The sequence below is a fragment of the Bactrocera oleae genome, chromosome 4 (genome assembly GCF_042242935.1).
Source record: "Bactrocera oleae isolate idBacOlea1 chromosome 4, idBacOlea1, whole genome shotgun sequence".
Classification (NCBI taxonomy): domain Eukaryota; kingdom Metazoa; phylum Arthropoda; class Insecta; order Diptera; family Tephritidae; genus Bactrocera; species Bactrocera oleae.
Genome location: NC_091538.1, coordinates 1,039,356 through 1,057,111, shown reverse-complemented (window position 1 = coordinate 1,057,111; position 17,756 = coordinate 1,039,356). Strand labels below are relative to the sequence as shown.

General features: G+C 35.5%; 4 protein-coding genes across 8 annotated transcripts in view; 1 reads left to right on the top strand and 3 right to left on the bottom strand.

The window, feature by feature from the left end:
• LRP1 (LDL receptor protein 1) overlaps nucleotides 1-11,233 on the bottom strand; it is a 69,357-nt gene extending 58,124 nt beyond the window's left edge. For 2 of the 4 annotated variants that reach the window (XM_070109024.1, XM_014236487.3), the window contains exon 1: nucleotides 9,904-11,228. In XM_070109024.1, coding sequence (XP_069965125.1) covers nucleotides 9,904-10,045 — 142 coding nt within the window. In that variant the 5' untranslated portion in view covers nucleotides 10,046-11,228. Of the gene's footprint in view, nucleotides 1-9,903 lie in introns of all 4 variants that reach the window. The other 2 variants (XM_036374501.2, XM_070109025.1) reach the window with 2 other exon arrangements.
• Nucleotides 11,234-12,218: 985 nt separating this feature from the next.
• Nucleotides 12,219-14,698, top strand: Mlh1 (DNA mismatch repair ATPase Mlh1). Its single transcript, XM_014236515.3, has 5 exons — nucleotides 12,219-12,409; nucleotides 12,485-12,748; nucleotides 12,823-13,250; nucleotides 13,317-13,953; nucleotides 14,040-14,698. The coding sequence occupies exons 1-5, from the start codon at nucleotides 12,300-12,302 to the stop codon at nucleotides 14,596-14,598; spliced, it is 1,998 nt and encodes a 665-aa protein (XP_014091990.3). The 5' UTR covers nucleotides 12,219-12,299; the 3' UTR covers nucleotides 14,599-14,698.
• LOC106618679 (succinate dehydrogenase assembly factor 2-A, mitochondrial) lies at nucleotides 14,595-15,474 on the bottom strand. Its single transcript, XM_070109069.1, has 3 exons — nucleotides 15,311-15,474; nucleotides 15,048-15,241; nucleotides 14,595-14,980 (listed from the first exon to the last, which is right to left on the bottom strand). The coding sequence occupies exons 1-3, from the start codon at nucleotides 15,326-15,328 to the stop codon at nucleotides 14,710-14,712; spliced, it is 483 nt and encodes a 160-aa protein (XP_069965170.1). The 5' UTR covers nucleotides 15,329-15,474; the 3' UTR covers nucleotides 14,595-14,709.
• A 201-nt stretch (nucleotides 15,475-15,675) lies between these two features.
• Gasz (ankyrin repeat, SAM and basic leucine zipper domain-containing protein 1) lies at nucleotides 15,676-17,719 on the bottom strand. 2 transcript variants are annotated; one of them, XM_070109068.1, is made up of 6 exons: nucleotides 17,478-17,719; nucleotides 17,219-17,366; nucleotides 16,407-17,157; nucleotides 16,291-16,353; nucleotides 16,040-16,235; nucleotides 15,676-15,969 (listed from the first exon to the last, which is right to left on the bottom strand). In XM_070109068.1, the coding sequence occupies exons 1-6, from the start codon at nucleotides 17,562-17,564 to the stop codon at nucleotides 15,937-15,939; spliced, it is 1,278 nt and encodes a 425-aa protein (XP_069965169.1). In that variant the 5' UTR covers nucleotides 17,565-17,719; the 3' UTR covers nucleotides 15,676-15,936. The 2 variants fall into 2 exon arrangements, with proteins under 2 accessions (XP_069965169.1, XP_014091936.1); XM_014236461.3 differs by having other exon boundaries at nucleotides 15,676-15,983; nucleotides 17,478-17,717.
• Nucleotides 17,720-17,756: the final 37 nt, after the last annotated feature.

The window sequence follows — 17,756 nt, the reverse complement described above, 5'->3', positions numbered from 1 at the left end:
TCCGCAACCACAATAACAGTAATAAATACGTAGAGAGAACTATTAAGCATATAACCTTGAACTTAAAACAAAGTTAAATCTATTTTATTATCTATAAAAGTTTATTGTGAACTCTTTTATATTTTTTATTTCTAAAGGTATTACTAATAGCATTTCCATATATGTTTAAACACATATATGATGTCGTTAATTTCCCAAAAAAAATCTTCAATTTTTCAATTTTCTCGTTTTCTCGACTTTTATTACGTGCGAAAAACGCAGCTCGCGGCTCAAATTTCATATAAGAGTAAAAGAAGGAATAATGGACTCTGCTGCGATCTTCTTACTCACTTACTTTCGTAATTTGTGACACAGAATTGTTGATTTGTTGTTGACCAGCCACATCGGCTTAAATGGTTTTAATTCATTCCTATTGAGCGAGTAGTTAATTCGATTAGTGCGCGCTGAAAGGCATAACTACCCGCCAGCAGGCAAAATAGATGAATTATGATATGCCCGTTTTGTGGGTTTCATTCGACATTCGTATGTGGGACAAAACAGGCGGTGCCTATGGACCATTAACGACTTGTCGCATTCATACGCTCGCTTGGAGGCAGCGTAAGTGCACAAGTACGAGACTAGCGCTTTGAATTGCATTTATATAATATATTTAACCATTGTTCTTACAATAATTTCACTTATATGGTAAAATATAGTAAATTTTTCGTTTACCGCTAAACGTTTTGAGAGAGATTTGTCAAGTAAAATACTAAGCTGCAAGTAAAAGAAATCAGCGAAAATAATAATTTTCAAAATGCAGAAATTGTTTATCAAAAAATAAGTTTTCATTTGAAAAAAAAAATAAAAAATAAAAAAACAAAATCAATTTCCGCAGAAACGTTCATTATTTCTTTAAATTTTATTGCGCAAATAACTGGGCGCTACGTTGCAAGTTGCGCAAAATGATTGAACAAATAACGAATTGCGGATATTTATACATTTGAGAATGACTTTTTTGTAAGCAAATTAATTAGAGCAGCGCCCGAGTATATATTGTAGCATTGTGAGAGGAACAAAGACACGCAGTTAGAAGTCAACGTGGCCGCAATGGCGATTGCGAAAATATGAGCCACAACAGGCCATCAAATGAATGTTGTAAATGGGTGGCGGGCTAAATAAATACAAAATTAATGCCAAATGAATGCAAATTAATGTAAATGAAACAATTAAAATGTTGATGCTAAAAGTACCCTAATGACAATAAACACGGCCTAGTATAAATGGCACAACGCCACCGAAGAGCAAGCAAGAAAACACAAATAAAATTGTTAATTTGTAAATAAAAACAAAAAGTTTACCCAACACGAGTACATGGTTATATACAAATACATATTTATATAGTCCGTATACAAAGTGTATTTCTATAGAGAATTCGTAAAAAAAGAAAGAAATTTTAAATTTAATAAAGCTATAACAGATGATTACTGAGCATTCAGACTGCAGGGGGTCCAAAGCAACGGTTCATGCATACTGTTTTCTTTTTGTTACGTTGAATAGTTTATTATACCAAGAACATCGTACACATATATGTACATATGTATATTACACGGGGTGCAACTGTATAAAGAGAAATAAGCCATAATTTCCTTAGGAGTAAAGCCGCGTCACAGACAGTGTGAAATTGTTAGTTTTTCAGGCACTCAGTGTGTCAACACACCGTCGATTCAAGCGGCCGCACGTTCTTCAGCAACCAACTTCACTACGAAGTATATATATGTGTGAATGCAAAAGTAACGAAATAATTTTTCTGTTTTAAACGCTACTCGTCATGCTCGGCTGTAGTTAACTGTGTCCTAGTTGGTATGGTGTCTGTGAAAAAAACTGAGTCAGCTAATTGCTGGGAATATACTCGTCCACTCAAGCCTGCACTCAGGAGTAAGTAGAAGTTACAATTAAGTAATATAGCCGGAAATGAGCGTAGTGAGAGTAGAAACTTTACGCCAGCTTCAATGACACAGACCCACATGCTCCATACACGCCTCGCATCCCAAAGCCCACCGTGCGCCTAGACGCTCAGCATCCGCACGACTCAAGCACAGCAAACACGTTAGAATTTGACTGAGTATGCTAATGCGTATCTAAGGAAACATTATGTTGAAACCAAGGACAACAATTTGGAGAGCTGCTTGTGCATAAGCAAGTTAGCATGCCACCAATGTGGGTTTGAATGGGTTTCAAATGAGCTGGCTGGCTGGCTGGCTGGCTGCTGACAACACTGACAATAAGATGAGAAAAGTTTTTCAACTTTTGCGCAAATTAATACACAGAAACGACGACGATGTTGGTGACGACGACTCAAAGTAGCGCAATAGGACTGTTTAATTTGGTAGTAAAACGGAAAAACTTAGTTAATAATCTGCGATAGGGGAGTACACGCTCGAAAGATGTGCGAAATAACGTTAATGACGGACTAGGGAGAATGCCAAATAACAGAAGCTTATGTTTATATGAGCAAGAAACTTTTCGGAAATTTACACTCGGGATTAGGTATGAAGAATATGGGCAGTAGTGCTACGAGAAAGTCCATAAAATCAAGTTAGCGCTGTATAGCTGAATTTGCATAAGCGATTCGTACATCATTTGCAATTTGTATATATACCACGTTTGGATATATATTCACGTTTTTCTAGCAATCTACTGGTTAAATTTTATTCGAAATCACATAAATGCATAATTAATACAATTGTATATGCAAATATATATCTGAGTGAGATGTATACATTCCCCAAGTTATATCGCTGTACAGAGTTGCATTTACAACATTTTGACTTTAATGACACATGGAGTGACATGCGCGTTTTTTCGCTTCGATTCACAGGATATTATTAAAAATGTATGAGGGTATATGATTTGACGCTAACAAGAAGTGAAATAAACTGTGAGGCAACCACATCGCTAATTCCACACAGAATGCTTACTCAACAGTCAGTGTATGCAGCGAGCGAGTAACACAAATGGATACGAACGGTCGACAGACCATAGACCAAGAAAAAGTGCAAATTGCTATAACACGTTGTTGACTTTTTACGAATGGCCGCGAAGCGCGACTAAAGCAAATAGCAAGAAGTCTATGAAAAAAGCAAGCAACAATAATACGCACACAAACGACAGGCTCGTAGGCAAGGCAAACAAAAACGCAATGGCAAATAATAAAATGGTGCATCAAACTGCGAAAGGCCTGGAAGTCATCAAGATATATGCATATATATTTATATGTTTGTATGATCACAAAGTACATTGACTTTGTGCAGCAACGCGCCGCACCGTTGCCTCATCGCAGCGACATCTCTTCGCTGGACAGCACACCCAGTGCATTTATACGCGCCCACTGAGACGTGGACTTGCAGTGTTCAATCAAGACATGCTGTTAAGGCTTAGCGTTCGAACGCATTGCTGACTGTATTATTTTCCGATATTCTTTCATCATTCGCTTGCTCTTCGCAGCTACTGTCAATCGTTTGACCTTCCCGGTCGCGCCTGGTTCAACTCAAGAACGTATAATTTGTTTGCACAGTGGGTAATGAAGTTGCCGTTAGAATAAGATACAACCGAAACGACGCATCTAAATAAAACTATTCCGCGACTCTTCATTGTTCTCTTTATTCTTTGTTAGCATATATGTAAACTCCATTTATTTGCGTTTCTCGGAATTCTTTGAGCGATTTTAGTAAGAGGCACAGAAAAATCGGTCAAACAGAAACGAATGAAGAAAAACATTCAGTTTCAGAATATCGCAGACTTGTAAGTCTGTCTGTCAAATGGGGGTCGACACATTATGAAAATCAAAAGGTCTGTTAACAGAACACTTATTTTACACAAATGATATGTCTTCACTCTAACGTTCTGACTAGTTAGTCAGACCAAACCTTTTGCAGTCACCCAATTTGTTTCGTGGACGAAATTTCGTTCGTTTCTGAGACTTCAAGTTGATTTTTGCGGATACCATTTGCCTTGTTTTGCCTAGTCCAAGTATCTGCCTCACTTCATTGCTTACGTTCAAACAGAACTTGGTATTTCTTAGTTATTAAATTAAAAAATAATATTTCCAAACGGATAGTACAATAAAAAAAATATTTTTTCTTATTTTAAGCGGCGAAAATATGGCAAAGTCGAAAGCGCACAAAAGGTCCTTGCATTGGAATTTGTAAAACCGGTTCTGGTCCTGCTTTGAAAGTTAAAAACTTGCTACATATTAAGTGCTTGGCTTATCTATCCTTCCCCCCCAATACACTAACATTTACCCACAAACCCACGTACTTAAGTTGATTTTAAATTAAGAATTCGCTTAAACGCATAAAATGCGTTCCAAGCGTTCGAGCATTTTATTTGCTTAAGTATTTCAACTCCGCACAACCCCCAGCGTCCGTCAGCTTGCAGAGCAGGCTGCTGACAGAGCAAATGGCAGGCGAAATAAATTATTGGCCGTGAACAATTTGCAGATGATTTGAAAATGAAAATGTTTAGAATTTTAATGAAGGTATTTGCGCTCAAGAAGGTAGCAGCTATCGCCGCGCAAAGGAACGCGTTAGTTTTATCTGCAAGGAGTGGCGAAAAGCCACAGCTGTCAAGGAATGAAATGCGATTTTAATAGAATTAAATAGACAGCAATTTACCAGTGCCCAGCAGTAGCCGCATCATTCTTCTTAGCGGGGAACAGTGTGGCAACAGTAACTCGATGTAGGTGTGCAGCCGTTTGGGAAAATGTTATGGAAGAAAATCTGGTAGTAAAACGTTAGAGGTTCTTAAAGTTTCCAATCACGCGTCATCCCGACATTTTTACAAACAGATGTTGCTAAGTAGAACTATTTGTACATTTTCTGAGTGGAGTCATCAATCGAACAGCCTTGTAAATTATTGGCGGAGCTTTACCAAGCGCACCCTTGAAATTCAAGTGGCAAATGCAAAGAAGAATGAATAAAATTCACGATTTTTGTTTTGCACAAACACCGCGTCGATTTTCATAATATATGTTATGTAAACATGTATATATTATTTGTGGTTTTTGCACTTTTTCTAATATTTGTGTCCCACTTTTTGATTTCGATGACAGCGCACTGCATTTGCCACTTGAATTGGCGGTCCATTGAATGAGGTAAATAAATTTCCAGCACACGAGCCGCACCGATTATTCAAGTGCAACATCAACAAAGTCGAACGGCAATGCACTGCACCACCCCCATACATTCGCGTAAATACGCGCCCATGTGTAGGAAAACTGCATATAAAACATTCTCGGCTGGGTGCGCGCTGCACGAGTGCCAAGTGCAAATGCTTCAAGGCGCACTCTTCTCACTCCATTACTCACGCAGCAAACTTACACTATTTACAAACGGCTTGCCACACGTCCAACGCAACAACAACAACAACTATAGCGCCAGCAATCAACTGACGCCTGTCAAATAAAAGCGCGAGAAAAAGAAAGAATTGGATGCAGTGCAGCCAGTTGGGGCATGATCAAGCATTCAAACTCGTTTAGCTGCCTTTTTCGTGGCTTGCGCGCAGCTTCTGCGTCTATTTCAGATATGCATGTATGTATGTCAAGCGCGGAGCTGAGTGTGGGCAGATGCAGTGTTCTATGGATGGTGGGTGGAGTCAACACAAAAGATGCTGCTGTAGAAAAAATTCCCAGAGCAACGAGCTTATCCTGCGGCAGCACACGCAAATGCTGCTATAAATTGATTGTGTAGGTGTTTGTGCTCGACATACTGGCAGCCACAAGTGGCAAGTGACACTTCACTTTTTCACTTTGCGACAGCGCAAACACACGCCATAAGACGGTGGCGCAGAGTACTACCAACTGCGAGCGGATTAATGCGCAGGATGTGACCTGCAGTTGAGATACAAGTATGTGCGCAGCTCATTCCGCAAGCACAATATGTTAATTGATTTAGAAGTAGATGACGAATTACTGTCAAGTGTGAGGTGAATCCATATGGCATATGTACATATATATGCACCAGTACAGCTAACAGTGCATTACAATCGAGCAGTATAAGTACCCGACTAATTCTTAAACTACTTTTAGATAGCAGCACGAGTATAGTTGAACACGGTCGCAAGCAACACTTTCGTAATCCACCAGTTAAACCTGTGGATTATTTGAAGAAGAAGAGAAGAAATAGCTCAGGAATGTTGAATTGACTTTCAAGTGCAGATCAAAAATTATTTCCGTCTTGAAGATTTGCTACTATGCCTTCAAACGCTCTTGTTCTTATTCTCCACTTAAGCGCTGCCTTTCGTAAAATAAAACATGACATTCTATTCAAATGTAGACGTAGTATGTTTTATCAATACAACTGACACGTATGACGTCAAATTTCATGCTTCTTCGACAGTGACAGCGATAGCCAAGCTAATAATGTAACGGCGAGCGAGAGTAGTAGTAACACAGCACGCCTTTAAATGCTATGCAAATCATGTTAGTGACATTGAGCCAGCGAGCGGAGCGGCATGGAAAACACTGACGAGCAGCTCGGCTGATCTGCTGTGAGCGTATGTGTGGAAGTTTAGACGAGATGTTGAAATAAGTGATCTCAAGACTTCTGCTATAGGCATGCAGCAATGTATACGAGTATAAATGAAGGTCCCCAGAACTGCCCCTAGCAGACGTAACAGTAACCTTATTTGTAAATATATGGTACACGTAGCAACAACAGCGACAGCGATCGAGCTTAATCGCTTGCTGGCATTATGTCTGACAACAGACAGCGCGCAACAACAGCGAATTCTGATTTTCGTTCGACTTTCAATTAAGTATTCAGTGTCACATCCGTATCGTACATACATATATATGTGTATGAATTCAATGTATATTTACTGGGTGCATCTTTCGCCAGTCTGATTCCACGCTTAGCTAATCTCGTAAACTATATAAAAGGTTATCAAGCGTATTTTAGCGGGTGGTACATCACACTACCGCCACTACTAACGTTAAAATATAATAGTTGCCGTTTAAATACTTGTTTCTGCTTAGTAATTGGAAAATTTACTATTTCGCTTGCTGATGCCACTATGTGCATACACCTATCCACAATCAGTTAGGTGTCAGATAAATCGGACACCAAAACCGCAGAGAAAGTAATGAAGCATTGACCACAGCAAAGCGCTGCTAAACAACTCAAATGCGTGTGATACAAATGTACCTACCATATTACATAATTTGGTTATATTCTAGCCAGTAAAAATAGTACTAATAAAATTGGAACTATTTTATTTACTAGAATTTCCGGGCCGAGGAGGAATTGGTGCAAAAAAGACCAGACTTATAACTTATAATAAATTGTGAGTGTATACATTCAAGTATTTATGTATGTCAGCATAATTATAGAGTATCAATTGCATTTATTGGGTTCATCATTTACACGAATGCACGCATGATTTTTAATACACAATCATTTGCCGAAAGTACAAATTTATGTATTATCAATTTGCTCTTGTTTTTTTTTCCTCAAGCACTGCCAAAATAATAATAATAACGCAAAGTGTTCTAACTATGGAAATCTATTGCCTACCGGAATTCAGTCTACATCTACTCGCTCATTCTTTATTGAAATCAAATCAGCGTTCATATTTTGACCCACAACTTTTTACTTGAAACATCAAGAAGAAAACATGTACATATATAAATGATCAGCGTCCGCATATACGCATATACGCGAACTAGTCCCTCAGTTTTTAATATATCGAACCGAAATTTTGCACACGTCCTTTTTTCGCCAAAGAGCTGCTCATTTGGAATCGCCGATATCGCAACACTATAGCATATTTGTAGTTGCCATACAAACTGAGCAATCAAAATCAAATTCTTGTTTGGAAACTTTTTTAATTGTTAAGAGTATTATACTTGTAGCATCGGCACAACCGAAGTTAATGTTTTTTATTGTTTTAATACATCTTGATTTATTTACGGCAGTTCATTGCAGTCAAACGCAGCACACACAGAATCCTTATAAGAACGCTTTGTATCACGATTTGTAAGTTTAACATTGCGGCAACATTAGCAAATTTGCAAAAATGCTAACAAGTGTTTGTTGTTGCGACATTCACAGTATCAATGTGGCTTAAGCTACAAATAGTATTGTCCACATCTACACAAGGGATGTGCTTATGTTATAGCTCTGGCGTAACCGCAAATTAATGACATGTAATTGCCGAAAATCACTTAGCCTGCACCCTACGCCCCTACCAAATTCGAAATGTTGCCTTCTACAGATGAGCCGTTAGCAAGGTCCGCATTACCTAGTTTCTGATAGCTTCAGCGGTCGGGGATATCCGATTAAAGATGTGTGCTTACATATGTATGTATGCATGTGCATATATATGTATATTTTAACTCTCATACTCATTGCATTATATGTTAGCAATGTCGTTAAATAGTAGTAGTTGGTTTTTCCTTTTGCTCCTGTGACTGCTCCTATTAACGGAGCTGTTATTTCTCTCCACTCGTTTGTGTCCTCTGTATCCACAGTTACGCCGTTCATTACTATTAAAATTTGCCGTATAACAGAATAAAGCATTCAGCTTCACAAACGACCACAACGGCAATGAACATTAGTATACTACATCCTAGTATGAATATGTTTAAATATATACATAAATAAACATGTGTGAATTTTCTGGAGTATTGTTACAATGCTTTCCTCTTCCTGGCCGTTTCTCTCGTATAATAATACATGCAGATGTGTGGTACTGTTATTTCTCACGGTATTGTCGCACATGTTTGCTTCCAGAAACTGTTTGCAGTGCTACCAACTTTCCGCACTTTTTGGTTATTATATTCTAATAATACCAAGCTCACGATCACATATACTTCACATTCGGCGCGCTTGCAAGCAAGTTCTCTTAACGCATATGCTTTTTACTCGCGATAGTTTGCATTTTTTGTTAAACAATAATTGTAATGAAAAGTAAAAACTTATTTAAACTGGCAATTCAGTTATGTTATTGCAGGACTTGAACCGGTGATTTTTTTTTAATAAAGTAAAGAATAATAAGTATATGGTGATAACACCGATTTATTATTTCATCCTCTACCCGACTTTAATAAGTTTCACCTGGCTGCTGACTGTTGCCAGATTATGCGCCAATATTTGGTGCTGCCGACAATGCGTTCAATACAAGCGAAAGTATTAACTACTTTTTAGCAAAATCGTTATGAATGGATGATAGATATATGTATAAGCGTACACTCAACCACACAAGTTTACTTAAATTTGTGTATATATTTGTTTAAGCCCTTCCACCACCACTTCGACAAAAGTGGGCCTATCATCATCTTTTAATAATTCCCGCTATTCAGTTATACCTACATACATACGTATATAAAGACATCGTGCTCTATTTAAATCGAACACATGTGCGCCAACAATTCTATATGTGCTCTAAAAACTGACAATGTAATCAAATATGAATACTTCCTATATAACGCCATTTTGAACGGCATTTACGTATTTGTCTCTACAACAGATAAATCAAGCAAGGGAAATGAAATTGCCCACAAGTAAAATCTCTAACATGTGAAGATTCTCATATAAAATTATCTAACTCACTCACATACTTTTGTAGGCCGCATATACCCAATATATTGAATTGATTACCTTTTTGTTGTCTCTATACATATGTACACACTCTTGTATAAATAAAAATAACAATAAACACAGACCAACTCACATATTAAAAAAACAAATTGAATGGTTTAAGCGTTAACAAAACGCCACCCAAAATTATCAAAAATTCAAACTCATAATCCTTTAGTTAAGGATTACTCACAATTTTTTATGTCTTTTATTTTATTTATTTATTAATATTTTTTAGGAATGCTACTTTGATATTTAGTAATGTGAAAGATGAAGTTCAATAACTTACGTGTTTCATTAAGAGTTCTAGTGAACATTTCTGGTCCAGATGTTGTCGCTGTTTTACTTCCATAAGCAGCCTCACTACTCGCTGCTAAATCCCTAGCGTCCACAGCAAGCACACTTAGACAAATCAAGCCAAACAAAATCATTTTGGTTGGGATGTTTTTGACTTTTTGGATTAAATTTCTTTTTAAATGTTTTTATACAACTTCTTGCGCAAATTGCGCTTTCTTCTTTACCAAATACACTGACATTAATTTATTGCTGTTGCGGTTATCACTAATTTATTTTATTTATTTCAACACTCATATACTTATATACAAATTTATATGTATATCTATATATTACACATTAGGATAGTCTTATATTTATGTAAATGTCTTCACGGTTTAACAATTGGCACATTGATATGTAGATGATGTTTTCGAACTGAAGACGTTACGGTAGAGGAAGGATTGTTAAGATTTAAATTCATGTATACATACATACATACATTTGTACAAATAATCGCATAAGCACTAACAGTTTGCATTTAACATGAATATGTTAGTGATAGTTATGCTTTTTATGTATTATAAGTATGTGTTCTGTTTATATGCGAACCATGCATGCGCGGTATTATAAAATAATTGTATACCTGCTTTTATGTCCAATCAGAAATATATATATTCTTTTCAATTCATTTCAACGATTTTAAAAAATATGTATTAAAATAATTTCTCTCCCTTCTTATATTAAACTAGTTTTAATTTTTAGAATAATTGTGACGCCCGTAGCACCAATGGTAACGAGTTGTTTATTGAAACCGGTCGCCACTTGCACGTAGCGGAAAATCTTCTTTCAGCATTCTCGAGCAATTGGTATATTTACCTTACCAGGTTCTTAAAATAAAACGTGTATGGAATTCTCTTTAATACTGAAATATTTTGTATGTGCCATTTTGCTATTATTCACTTTTTCAAAGACTTTATCCTTTTTCACACCACACACAAGCCTGCTACCTTCTTGCTTTGCTTTAACCACTTTGCGTTTTTACTTATTGCTTACATACATTAGTATACATATACAATTCCTTGTAAAATTGTAACTCTCTGTATTAAAACACTAATTTTAAGCACTAAGATTTTCAATTGATTTCCCGATACAATGATATTTGAATTATTCACGCCGCCAATTCAACATTAATTAAGAATCTTTCATTTTGTAGTCGCTAAACTCTACATATTACAAATACATTGAATCCTTTACAATTTATTGCAACGCGACAACACTTTATAAACATCCGTATCCACGCACGTTTCCATATATTTATTACATATCCGCACAATTTCAAAGAGAGACTAACCAAAGCCAACCAAACGAGTAACGAATATATCAGAAAAACAAAGCCAATCGAAACAAAACCATAAAACATAAAGAACACTGACAGCTAGCGAAAAATTGTCAAACATAAGCAGAGAATGTAAATTATAGAGAAAGTCCAACAACGGACAAGCGTGTGATGAGTCAAAACCAAACACAATCCGATGAGCGTGTTTCACCATGGCTAGCACGGAAGGAGAAATTTTAACAGTGACGCGTGAACAGAGCTGAGCACTGTATGAAAATGATGCTCAAGAGTTTGCAATGATATAACAGCCGCATGTTAGCCTATTGGCTTATATTATATTATTATAAATTTATATGCATTCACATTTATTGATATGAATATATGTAAGTAATTTTGCGAATTTGTATGAATGCATACAAAACTGATAAACTTCTAAATATTCAAATAATACCAGAGAACGTATATCATATTATATATATATATAATACCTACATTTTAACTAGCTGTGGTGAAACCGCTAATCGCATTTTGTTAAGTTCTGACAATTCACACGCTTTTCCGTAGTTGGATCTTCTCCATAATTTACATTCTCTGTAAGTATGATCTCTGGCCAAAAGTGGTGAAGTCCACTATTAAAATCTTGTTAGGTTTTGGCAATTCACACGCTGGTCCGCAATTGAACCTTCTCTATGATATACGTTCTCTGGTATGATTGAAACGATTGAGAAATCCCGTAATGGAAATCGGTGGGTTTTTAACGTACTTCAAAAATTATTTCTAACAAGTCCCACATTAAATTACAAAAATTATCCTATTCTGTTTCACTTCTAACGTTTTCCAGAATATAGGCTTGTACCCCACACTATGATATTACAACTAATTTTATTCGTTCTTATATCATACAAGTTTTCCGAATATTTAAATATTACAATTATACCTAGTATTAAAATATTTGTATGTACATATATATAAAATACTGGGAATTAGGAAACACTTATTTTAGTTATTTACAATTATTTCTAGCTGGTTGTTTCTTGAGAGAATAGCAGTAGGAGAAATATATCATAGGACTAATGGAGCCTGGGGTTATCAAAAAATTGGATAAAGTTGTCGTTAACCGAATCGCTGCAGGAGAAATCATACAAAAGCCAGCAAATGCCCTTAAAGAACTCATCGAAAATAGGTTGGGAAGATTCATTCGGACACCATAATACCTTATATTTATTTATAAAATGTTGTTTCCTATTAAAATTATCAGCTTGGACGCAAAAGCGACACATATTCAAGTGACTGTGAAATCTGGCGGTCTGAAACTATTACAGATACAAGACAATGGTACCGGTATACGACGTGAGGATCTTCCGATAGTTTGTGAACGCTTTACAACATCAAAATTAACAAAATTTGAAGATCTGAGCAATATAGAAACTTTCGGTTTTCGTGGTGAGGCTCTGGCTAGTATAAGCCATGTAGCTCATTTAAGTGTACAAACTAAAACAGCAAATGAATCGTGCGGCTACAAGTACAAACCAATTTACTTTCTCATTCAATTGAATAAATATGTTTGTATAAAAATTTAATGATAAACTATTACAGGGCTTCTTATGAAGATGGCATGATGAAAGGTTCCCCAAAAGCTAGTGCCGGAAATCAAGGAACTATTATAACGGTAGAGGATCTCTTTTATAATATGCCACAAAGGCGGCAGTGTTTGAAATCGCCAGCTGAGGAAATGCAAAAAATTTGTGATGTTATCTCCAAATATGCTGTACACAATTCAAGCGTTGCTTTCACGCTCAAAAAGTATGGTGAACCTCCAATATTGCGCACAACGGGCCGACGTACACGCGAATGCAATATCACTGATATATATGGAACACAAATTGGTCGTTCTTTATTACATGTTGAATTGCAAGACGATGTCCATAAGTTCAAATTCACAGCGTTGGTTACAAAAGTTGACTATTCAGAAAAACGTGGAATAATGTTACTATTCATCAATCATCGACTGGTAGACTCAAGTGGTGAGTGAGAGAAACTGTCATATATTGACATATTTTAAATTTAATATTCGTATTTATACAACTTAGCTTTAAAAGCGGCTATAGATATCGTATACAGTACTTACCTCCCGAAAGGCATGCATCCTTTTTCTTATATAAGTCTCGAAATAACACCAACACATTTAGATGTTAATGTTCATCCAACAAAACATGAAGTTCATTTTCTATACGAGGATGAAATTATTGATAAAATTAAGCGTCGAATAGAACTGAAGCTTTTAGGTAGCAACACATCGCGTACTTTTTACAAACAATTGCGATTACCGGGTATAATCAATCCAGATATGGAGGATAATGAAAATGAAGCGCTTCCGAAAATTTTTGATAAAGAACGTATGGATAAAGATCGTGTTCGAACCGATTCTAAAGAACAAAAATTGGACAAGTTTCTTTTACAAAAACCGAATCCTCATCAAGAAGTCAAAAATTTAAATTCAACTTCTTTCGCTCATATTAAAAATGGGAGCTTTAAAACCAATGCAGCGCGCAAATCCGAAGTGCTGCTTACAAGTATAAAACAAATGCAGGAAAATGTAGAACGCCGACTCAATGTCATGCTACGAAAAATATTGAAGGACCTTGTGTTTGTTGGAATAGTGAACCAAACATATGCTTTATTTCAATATGACACTAAACTGTATTTGTGCAACACGTCCAAATTTTGGTATGTATCAATGCATGTCGCTACTTTCATTTATTTATGTAACATATACTGACTATAATCCTATAATTGTTACTATATTATTCCAGTGAGGAACTTTTTTATCAACGCTTGATATTTGAGTTTCAAAATCTTCCTCATATTCAATTGGAAACACCTCTAAATATTAAAGAGCTTGTACGAATAGCGTTGGAGTGCGAAGAAGCTGGATGGTCGCCTGAAGATGGCGATAAAAACGAGCTCGCTGAAAGTGCATGCAAAATTCTTATTGAAAAAGCCCCCATAATGCGTGAATATTTCTCTTTAAGAATTAATGAGGAAGGTCAATTAGAGGCATTACCCGCTATTTTAAGTCAACACCATCCTAGCAGCACACATTTACCGATGTATATATTACGTCTGGCTACAGAAGTTGATTGGGAATCAGAAGTAGAATGTTTTGAAAGTTTTTGTCGAGAAACAGCTCAATTTTATGCATTAACAAGCGTATTAGAAATGGAATCACTGCCACAACGTCACAAATGGCTTGTAGAACATGTCTTATATCCATCATTCAAACAGTACTTGCTCCCACCGAATAATTTGAAGGAACAATTGTACGAACTGACTAATCTGTCACAATTATATAAAGTATTTGAACGATGTTAGGGTAGCTTGATCAAGTAAAGGATTTATTTTATTTTTTAATATTTATCAACAGCTATTAGTGCATAAGCAACAGAGAATAAAACTAATTTCAAAACAATAACATATATAATATTACAAATCCGGCTGGCACAGGCGTTGTTCGCGTTTCGAATTCGCAACATGTTCTTTAAGTAATCGCATAACATCATTATCATGTTCTGGGGGTGTTGGTTTAACATTTGTGGCCCAATAATATATGTCCCAATCATTTGTTACGCCATTGATTAATTGGTCATACTGTGCTGTTAGTTTAGCGTCCATATCTTTTAAGTAACGTGCAACAAATGTACTAAGTATCAAATCATTTTCAAGCATACCACGCTTTCGAGATTGATAAATAAGGCTATGGGGTTATATATATGAGCTTTGGTTTCGAAATAAGATTATAAAAATACAGACATAGGACTTACCGTTGTTTCCGCACTTCCAACGGCTCATCTGGTCTCAAAGGATACTCGGGAAGTGGTAAATAATCGGGATCTTCATAATCGATTATTGGAACATCAGCGTTATTTAACACCTTTATCTTATCTTTGTCACCCCCAGTTGTAGCTTTTGAAGAAAATGTCTGCATTCGTAACATCGTCCGACGAGAACCCTGGTTCTAATAAAATTTGTACATTCACACACATCGGTAAAGCAAATTATGCAATATCTGTTTATTTAAGCTTACCAATAATTGCCGCAACATTTTAAATGCTATTCCTTATTCAAATACTACTTTGTTATTATTTATTAAAAATAAGGATATTTCGATATTGTCAGTGTATTGAAAATCAGATACTTATTTAGGTGTTTTGACGTACAATTCTACCTTGATGCTAATGCGGCTCCTAACAGTGGAACGTGCTGATATTGGTACACTTTAAAACAGGGCGGTATATTAACTTGTTTACACTTTTTCCTGTTTTGAATTCACACCGCCCTGTAAAATATATATATATATAAATTCTCTGCTACAAGTCTGCTTACTTTCAAGACATTTTAAATTCATGCTTGAAAAATATAATAAATTTATTTAAAAGAAAAACGAAGGAATAAGTTATTGTTTTATATATTAATACAAACTCATATAAATTTCATTAAATGCAATTATATAAACTTTTAAATCAAATAAAATAAATCAATTAAACAGACAAATGACTTCGCATGTAGAACGAAATTATTTTAATTTTTTTTTATGAGCGAAAGAAAATCTTTCGTATTTTGAGACAAATAAATACGGATACTCCAATAAAAATTGTAGTATATTTGAAAAAACTTTTCAGTTTCAAACGTTTGGTTTCAGCGAGATACTCATCATAGTCTATATATAAAGGATTTTTTGAGGGACTAAAAGAAGATAACTGAAATTAAATGATATCGATAAATACACATAATTACTGTTATAGAAATTTCTTACATATTCCGTAGTTCTGTGTAGTTCCTTAATTGTTACCCGATATGCATTTACATTTTGTTGCAATGACTGTAATTGTACCTGTGTCACATTTCCTAATTCTTTGGTTTTGACATTTTCTTTTATAAAGCGAAGAGTTGCAGTTATTATTACCAAATGTTGTAAATGATTGGCCGTAATCATTAATATTTCGTAGAAGCTAAAAAGACATTAAAAATATTAATGTATATACACATATTCTATGAATTACTCACTTTTCTTTTGATGATCTACTAACGCGAGCGATAGATTTTTTTGACCAATGATGTAGATGAAAACTAATAAAAACAAAAATTAAGACGTATACAATATAATATCACAACAAGCTTACTCAAGGAGACCTTTCATTATTTTCATTCGAAAAATGGGATATTTAATTCCTATATCTTTCAATAGGTTGTCATTCATTGATAGAAAATCCAGTAGAGTAATTTGTTCCTTGGCAAAATGTTCTAAAAATCTACCCATATTTAAAGATAATAGTATTGCATTGATTTCTTGGAAGTATTCGGGACAATCAGATTTCAGAAAAATTCGTGGTATATAATCACGCAATGTGTTGTAGCCAAGAAATTGAGGTGGGACAACATAAGTCACCACGTCCTTCGGTAAAAATTCAAGCAAATCGTAAAATCCATGAAATTGTGCTACTTGTACTGGTGTATAACCCTTTCTATTAGCAATAGTTGCATTTACACCAACTTCCATCAAGAGTTTTACAACATCTGCACGATTATTCTCTATTGCATGAAATATCGGTGTACATCCCTGATTATCAACAGCATCGAAGGACACATCTTTCAACATTCGCCTCACAACAGGGATATTCCCGTTTTTGCAGACATGCATGAAAGGAGTAGTTCCATATTTATCGGAAACATTTATCACAGCTCCATGTTTAATTAAGAGTTGTACTATCTGATCAATTGTATGCGAATCTTTACTTGTACATTCGCACGCTAGCATAAGTGGTGTAAATGAATCCACCTGTTTATTGACGTCCGCATTGAGATCTTCGAGTAGAAGCCGCACGATAGACAATTGCCCTTCTCGACAAGCAGTCATGAGAAGGGTAAAATCTCCTAAAAATTATGATTTATAAATAAAATATACCATTTTATATTTAAAAACAGCAGCTGTTACCATTGATTGGTTCATTGATGGAAATCTTGTGGTCACGTATTTCCTGTCTACATTTTTCAGAATCTCCGTTTATGATTGAGGATATTACTTCCGCACGACTGTTTTGTTCCTGTTGCCATATAGTCGGCGAACGAGCTTTTTTTGATGGCTATAAATAGGAGGAAGTATTGCTATTAGAACTATCTTGAAAGTTATCTAATGTCCTTGAAAAAATCAGTGCATTAACTTTCAGTTTCCTCATTTTTACACTTTTACTTGCCATATCACCGAAATAATAACCATCGTAGTCATCTGAATCTTCAGAATCAGTCATTGGAGGCCGGTAGTTAATCTGTGATTGCGGCATGTTTTCCAAAAAAAAAAATACACAAATAATATAATTTAAGCCTTACTTCGAGAATACCTAAAATTTACATGGCGCGTTAACAGGGAAAGAAACAAAATATTTTGGCTACATTCAGCAGAAAATTTAAATATAATTAACATTCTCTGCATTCAATTTATAATATAATTGCAATTACAAAATCTATTACCAATG